Source organism: Pseudomyrmex gracilis, unplaced genomic scaffold (assembly GCF_002006095.1).
Source record: "Pseudomyrmex gracilis isolate BER0280 unplaced genomic scaffold, ASM200609v1 scaffold_43, whole genome shotgun sequence".
In the NCBI taxonomy this organism is placed as follows: Eukaryota; Metazoa; Arthropoda; class Insecta; order Hymenoptera; family Formicidae; genus Pseudomyrmex; species Pseudomyrmex gracilis.
In genome coordinates, this window is record NW_018020627.1 from 694,371 (window position 1) to 700,263 (window position 5,893).

At 34.1% G+C, this 5,893-nt stretch overlaps 1 protein-coding gene across 12 annotated transcripts in view; it reads right to left on the reverse strand.

Annotated features, from left to right (window-relative positions):
• Positions 1-5,893, reverse strand: part of LOC109853105 (endothelin-converting enzyme 1) — an 18,862-nt gene that overhangs the window by 4,291 nt on the left and 8,678 nt on the right. For 11 of the 12 annotated variants that reach the window (XM_020424863.1, XM_020424864.1, XM_020424866.1 and 8 more), the window contains 10 exons: positions 5,547-5,700; positions 5,222-5,431; positions 4,850-5,130; positions 4,457-4,555; positions 4,099-4,269; positions 3,698-3,846; positions 3,152-3,374; positions 2,007-2,466; positions 1,654-1,800; positions 1,429-1,568 (listed from right to left, as the gene is read on the reverse strand). In XM_020424863.1, coding sequence (XP_020280452.1) covers positions 1,429-1,568; positions 1,654-1,800; positions 2,007-2,466; positions 3,152-3,374; positions 3,698-3,846; positions 4,099-4,269; positions 4,457-4,555; positions 4,850-5,130; positions 5,222-5,431; positions 5,547-5,700 — 2,034 coding nt within the window. The other variant, XM_020424875.1, reaches the window with a different exon arrangement.

Sequence of the window (5,893 nt, forward strand, 5' to 3'; positions counted from 1 at the left end):
GAGAAATATAGAAAAATACTGTTTCTATTGAAACTAATTTTTCACAAAGTGTCTGGAATTAATTTTCCTCTAACATGGTAATTCTAGTAATATTTTTTTGCTTTTTCAAAGCAAAAAAATATAATTTAAAGTCTTAGATTTTCTATCGATAAATATTATCGAAAACTAACTTTTTTCAAATGAAAAATATAGAAAAATAATGTTTCTATTGAAACTCATTTTTCACAAAGTATCTGAGATTATTTTTCTTATACTATGGTAATTCTAATAATCAAATATACCACTGTGATTTAAATCAATTAATGAAAAATAAACATTATTGAAAATCAACTCTTTTTCAATTGAGAAATATAGAAAAATAATTTTTCTATTAAAACTCATTTTTCACGAAGTGCCTGGGATTATTTTTCCTATAATATGGTAATTCTTATATAATTGTTTTGCTTGTTTAAAGCAAAAAATATATTTTAAATTCGTAGATTGTGTATCGAGAAATATTATTGAAAATGAACTTTTTTTCAATTGAGAAATATAGAAAAATATTGTTTCTGAAACTAATTTTGTACAAAGTGTCTTGGAGTACGTTTCCTATAATATGGTAATTCTAATAATATATATAATTTTTTGCTTCTATAAAACAAAAAAATATAATTTAAAGTAGATTGTGTAGATTTTCTATCGAGAAATATAGTTTTGAAGACCAATTTTTTTTCAGTTGAGAAATATAGAAAAATATTATTTCTTTTGAAAGTAATTGTTCACAAAGAATAAAGTCGATCTTTATTTGTCATCTCCAATTTTTATAGATTATATGGTAAATATTGACAATAACGGACTACTTTCCAATCAACTTGAGCTTCACATATGGTATCAAGAACATTGTCCTGAGTAACATGCAAAAAATTTTAGCCGTCGCTTGTTGGTTATTAAAAAGTTATTAATATTGATAATAACAGGTCAACTTCCGATCTACTTGAGCTTCACATATGTTGTCAAGGACAATGTCTTGAGTAACATGCAAAAGTTTTTAGCCGTCGCTCATTGTTTATAAAAGGTTACAAACAAAAAAAGTTTCATAAATAAATTTTTTTTCGACATTATGGACATTTTCTTCATGTTGTAAGAGTGTAGGCAGGAGGGGGCTACCCCCTCAAGTAGGTCGGACTAATAATGGTCCGTATTATTGTCAATATTTACCGATTATATTAACTGTTATTTTAAAATTCCAGACGTCTGGTAATTCTATATATGTGTATAAAATTATGGATATGTTTGTTTTGGATTCTAGAAATAAGCGTCTGATCCGTTTTTATTACTTTTTAAATGTGGAACAAAAAAATAGTCGCTCAAAGCGCGTCTATTTTTGCGCGTTCTTCATGCGTTCCAAAGCAAACGCATCTTGTATTATACATAAACTTGTCTTCTAACCTGTGCAAAGTTCAAGAAAAATAATTGATTCTGAGTCATGTTCACGCCGGGTAGCTGCAACAGATCCTTGTAGTACTTAGGCATTGAGACGTAGGCGTGGTATGCCGCTTTGAGGCCGCCATTGTCGGCAATGTTCTCTCCTACATTACAATCAATGTTTGAACTCTGATTCTCCTCCAGGAAAAAGATATATATAATAAGAGAAATTAAATAATACATTTTTACCTAGTGTTTGTCGACCGTTTACATTACGACCGTTTACTTGATATTGATTATATTGCTCCACAAAACACTCGGTTCTATTTTTAAAACGGTCCGTAGTTGCATTGTTCCACCACTGATGCAAATTGCCATACATGTCGAACTCTCGACCTATGTGACGTTTAATCAACTTCAATGGGAGAAATAAGACGGGCAACAAATTGGAAGCGGCAAACATATCTCACTCAAAGATATCTTCTGCCTCTACTAAGTAAATAGTTTTTTTCAACCATTGCATAATTATTAATTATTTATAATTTAAGATGAACTTCTACTCGATATGGTGGCACTCAGCTTATTAAATTATTTATTCTTACCTTGGTCATCAAATGCGTGCGTAAGTTCGTGACCCATTACTACGCCGATGCCACCGAAATTCAAGCTGTTAGGACTTTCCCGGTCGTAAAACGGACTTTGGAGTATGCCGGCGGGAAAAACGATTTGATTCTTGGTGGGCGTGTAATAAGCGTTGACGGTGGGTGGAGACATAACCCAGGCGGTCTTGTTCACCACTTGATCGAGCTTTTCGAGATTCTTGCGCAAATTATATTTGTTCACGCGTATATTATTTTGAAAATATTCGTTCGGCTTGATTATCAGATCTCTGTAGCGTTCGTCGAGTTCGTTGGGCTGCAAAATGAAATCCGGGAAACCGATCATGTCTGTAATGGCGTTTGCTTTTTCCTCGGCGGCCTTTCTCGTCTCGTCGTCCATCCAGTCCAAGTTCTTCAAGTTTGACGTGAACGCCTGGCGCACTCGATTTATCATTTCCTGCGCCTGAAAGCAACGATATGTCACATAGCAAAATGTTAAAAAATATACAATAAAAAATAGAATTTCTTAAATTATAAATTAATAAACATAACAAACTGACGAAGAGTTGAGGCTCATGAAATTTAAATTAACGCAAAATTTAAATTGGTCAATGAGAGTCTACACGCTGGATGTTTGTGTGAAATAAATAAATACATATATATATTTATATTTATATTTTTTAGTGTAAATTAAATACACACAAATTTGAATTAAAACTTCAATTCGTGAATTCATATAGAATGCTGGATTTGCATCACGTATATGAGAAATGCCCGTTTTTCCTCCTATCTAATTTAATTATATTGCGAAAAAACGAAACGCACGGAAAGCAAGAGACTCCTGGCTAAGGGATTTTTTTTGCAATATAATTAAATTAGATAGGCGGGAAAACGAGCATTTCTCATATGCGTGATGCAAATCTAGCATCATATATGAACTCACAAATTAAAACTTCAATTCAAATTCATGTGTATAATTTACATTAAATAAATAAATAAATACATATTTATTTATTCATTTATTTTGCATAAACATCCAGCGTACAGCCTCTCATTGGCCGGTTTAAATTTTCGCGTTGTTATTTAGCAGACATAAATTTTGGAACTTGTGAAATTCAGAAGACGCTCTTTCTCCCGTGTGAACCAACCATAGGTTTGCTTTTGCCGTGAAAAGCCTCTCGAACGAACATTGCACCAACTGCAAAACCCATGGAAGTGCTAACATCGTCAACGCAATAGCGCCACGCCTCTTCGGTGCCTTCCGAACCGAGCAAGGCTTTCCGCAAGCCTTTGTAAGCCTCTCGGAACGGCTTTGACAAACCAGACGCTAATGTTCTCACAGTCTGCCACACCAAATAATTGTTTAATATTCTAGAAAAAAAAGAAACGAAATATATCAAAGATTTACCTGTGTTTTAATTATAAATATTTATATGTAAATGTGACAATATTTTAAACACCTATCGACGTACGTTAAGAAAAGTAACACGTTATATTTCGTCTTAGGAAGATTAGCGTATTTTAATTTAAAACAAAAAGTACATTTTATTTGTTTTAATAAATTGATAAAATTATAAAATGTTGAAGTGAATGTTTCTAAAGAAATGAAACAATTACAGATAATGGTGGGACAATCACAACGTGTTGCTTTCTTTGTAGAGAAAAAGTCGATATATATATATATATATACTAACATCTTTCCTTCAGTGGTTTTGTTATATTCCTGCACGAGTTTGGTCAGTTTTTCGAAATAATCCGGCGCAAAATTCACTATTTGCGATTTTGCGTTGATCTTTTTGTTTACAAGACGAGTGGCGTTTTGGAAATAATCCACCCAGGATATCTAAAAAAAATGCAATTGTATTTAAATTGGTAAAATCGCAATCAAATAAAACTTGATCTTAAAAATTATCAAACGTTTGTAAGACGAATAACAATGACTGGACGTCAATTGCGTGTGAATTTATTCGTTAAATCGAAACAAATTGGACTTTGAATCCAGCGTGAGCTCTTATTGGCCTTGCAATTCCCACGTTATTCTTTTTCTACTAAATGACAAAAAGAAAACAAATTTACAACGAGAAGACGTACGCACCATAGGCGCTTTGCGTTGTAACTCACTCAAAGACATCAGAGTATAGAGTTTTTCTTCGTCTCTGCGTTCTTCGGGAGGAATAGTTATTTCGGCGAGTTTTGTTTCAAAAGTTATCACATCTTGCATCTGTTTTCTCGTGGAATTCTCTTCGCCGCCCAAGAGCACGCCAATCTGAAAAACACGCTTGTCTAATCGGAAATGTCAGAAGTGCGAAACGACGCACATAGACGAATTCCGATCAATTTAATCGGTCGATTAATTCGGTTGAAATTGACTTGATTGATACAATTGATTTTCAATCGACCAGTTAATTTAATTCGTGAGAATAAAACTGGTTTGTAATCTGGTGTTTTGTTACCTTTGTCATATATTCTAAGTAGGCCGCCAAAACTTTTCCATGTTCTGTTATATTAAGATAATTTTCTGCAGTCGGGAGAGTTAAACCTCCTTGATCAATCTTAAACATAAAAAAAAATCAAAACTTTGACATTTGTAAAAAAATGTTTATAAATTTTCTTAAAACCAATTAATTATAACTGTTTTTCAATAAAAATCGATATTAAACAATACACGGAACAACTGTAAAATAAAAACTTCTGTAAAAATCTCTATTAAATATTCATTAGACGTCACAGAAGTCGGACGTCTAGTCAACAATTTGTACGTCTATGGTTAAAAGTTACATATACTAAAAACTTTTGCATTTTCTAATATAATATAAAATCTTCTACAATTGCGTCAGCTAACACACTTGAATTATGTATCGCGTGCTGTTTCGATCGTCTTCGTTTACGACCCAAGAAAATAAACCGCCCATATTGTAACAGTTTTGCAGGACGTGCATGGTTGTTTGTAACGACCAGTTGCTGATGTTAAATTTCCCAGAGACGTTCCATCCTCCAACAGTCTCCAGTAAATCTGTCATTGGCTTGGCACCGAGCGCCTCAATCGTCTCGTTAGCGTCCATGCAGGCCGTGTAATAAGCCTTGGCTTTTCTCTCGGCCTTTGATCTCATTTCGCTGCTTGGTTGTTCTGCGCGAAAAAGAATTTCATCAATAAAAACACGAAATGTTCCTCGCAATTATGTCATTTTCTCGATTTCTACATATACGCGCGCGCTTACCAAGAACGTGTTTGATGATTAGCTGATTATCCTGTTCTAACTTTCCGAATGTGCCCCACATGCTCTTTCCTTCCGGAATCGGATTCTGTTTGCTCCAGCCGCCGCAAGCGTATTCGTAAAAATCATCGCAAGGATTGGCGGCCAGATTTATGCTATGAATTATAGACGCCGCTGTGGACACGCACTGTTCTGTGAGACAGTGCGTTTCTTCTGGAAAAGTTTTACACGACGTTTTATTTAAAAATAAGACACTGTGAAAACTGTGTTTTGTAACGTCAACCACTTGTAATCTCACTTAAATCTTCCTCTGTTTTCGTCAACAAACCTTTTCTCTCGCCGACGTGAAGAACGTGCGCTTCGTCCCATCGACTTTTGCTGCTTATGATAATGCCGAGTACGACAACTATCATCAGCAGAATGCAACAGATTATGAGAAGACATTTTTCTATAATGGTTCTCGCCTTCCACATGCTTGTTCCCTAAAAATTACAATTAGAGTTTCAACGAAATATGTGTGTGTATATATATGTATACAGGGTGTCCCAGAATAGCCGTACAATCTCTCGTAGGCAGATAGAAGGAATAAAACTGAGTCGAAAAGTCCTGAACCATTTTTTTCTATTATTTATAATAAAGGAGTAATTATTGAGTAAAGCGGGCCAATCAGCGCAG